Source organism: Seriola lalandi, unplaced genomic scaffold (assembly GCF_002814215.2).
Source record: "Seriola lalandi dorsalis isolate HSWRI2012SDOR001 ecotype SW California unplaced genomic scaffold, Sedor1 jcf7180002054970, whole genome shotgun sequence".
Classification (NCBI taxonomy): Eukaryota; Metazoa; Chordata; class Actinopteri; order Carangiformes; family Carangidae; genus Seriola; species Seriola lalandi.
The window spans coordinates 1,276,491-1,277,448 of record NW_019525521.1 but is presented as its reverse complement, the minus strand read 5'-3'; the positions used below and the strand labels follow the sequence as shown (position 1 = coordinate 1,277,448).

The following is a 958-nucleotide window of genomic DNA, read 5'->3' as shown; positions in this document are numbered from 1 at the left end:
AACAGGAAACAATGGGACATTCTGGACCTTCAGAATAAAGTGTGACCAGAACAAACAGCAGCTGACGGATCAGTAAACTTCATCCTCGACTGTAGAAATTGTCGTTTCTCAACATCCACTTACTAGTTTTTTTTTTAGCTTTGCACTGAGCAAACTCCGTCCGCGGATAAAAACCATGACGTGTGGATGAAAGCTCAACAAAAGCGAGTAAGAAGACCTGAGGTCAGGATCAGACTCAGCTCCACAGCACCTTTACTTTTGTAATTGAATATAATTTTATTTTATTGATGTGGAAACATCCGTTTGTTCATGTGAAACATTATTCCTGTCCTGATCAACCGGGAACATATTAATGATCATTATTGATAATTGGCACATTGATTCTTTCACATTATGACTCTCATTCATCTGCTGAAATGAATATTGATGAGTTAAACATATTGGAGCTGATTCTATGACCTCTGCTTCTACCTCTGTTGCTTCTGTTTGTATTAACTCTACAAATAAAGTAGAAATCCTCCGTCCAGGTCCAGACCTTCGGTCCGGAGACGTTCAGGCTCTCGGAGTAGAAACAGGTGATCCGGGTCTTACCTGCTGCTCGGAGCTCTGTCCCGTCGACTCTTTGGACGATCTGATGGTGTTTGAGTCCAGAGCCAGACCGCAGACCAGAGACACACACATCACGCTGCGCCACATCCACATCCTGGTCCTGGTGCTGGTGCTGGTGCTGGTCCTGGTGCTGGTCCTGGTGCTGGTCCTGGTCGATCAGTCAGTGCTGGGGTAGAGTCACAGTTTTAATTTGCGGCTGAGGAGTAACTGAAGAGCTGATGCTGAGCTTGTTGTTGTTTTAAATCCTTCATTCAAAATCTTCTGCAGCTTTAATTATTTTATTGAGACGATAAAAAGTCTGAGTTTCAGTCTTAAAGGAAACCTGCTCTCTCTCTCTCTCTCTCTCTCT

At 43.7% G+C, this 958-nt stretch overlaps 1 protein-coding gene across 2 annotated transcripts in view; it reads right to left on the bottom strand.

Moving 5' to 3' along the window:
* Positions 1-948, bottom strand: part of LOC111646395 (uncharacterized) — a 5,334-nt gene extending 4,386 nt beyond the window's left edge. For both annotated transcript variants that reach the window (XM_087170968.1, XM_087170967.1), the window contains exon 1: positions 592-948. In XM_087170968.1, the coding sequence (XP_087027094.1) occupies positions 592-702 (111 nt within the window). In that variant the 5' untranslated portion in view covers positions 703-948. The remainder of the gene's footprint in view (positions 1-591) is intronic.
* Positions 949-958: the final 10 nt, after the last annotated feature.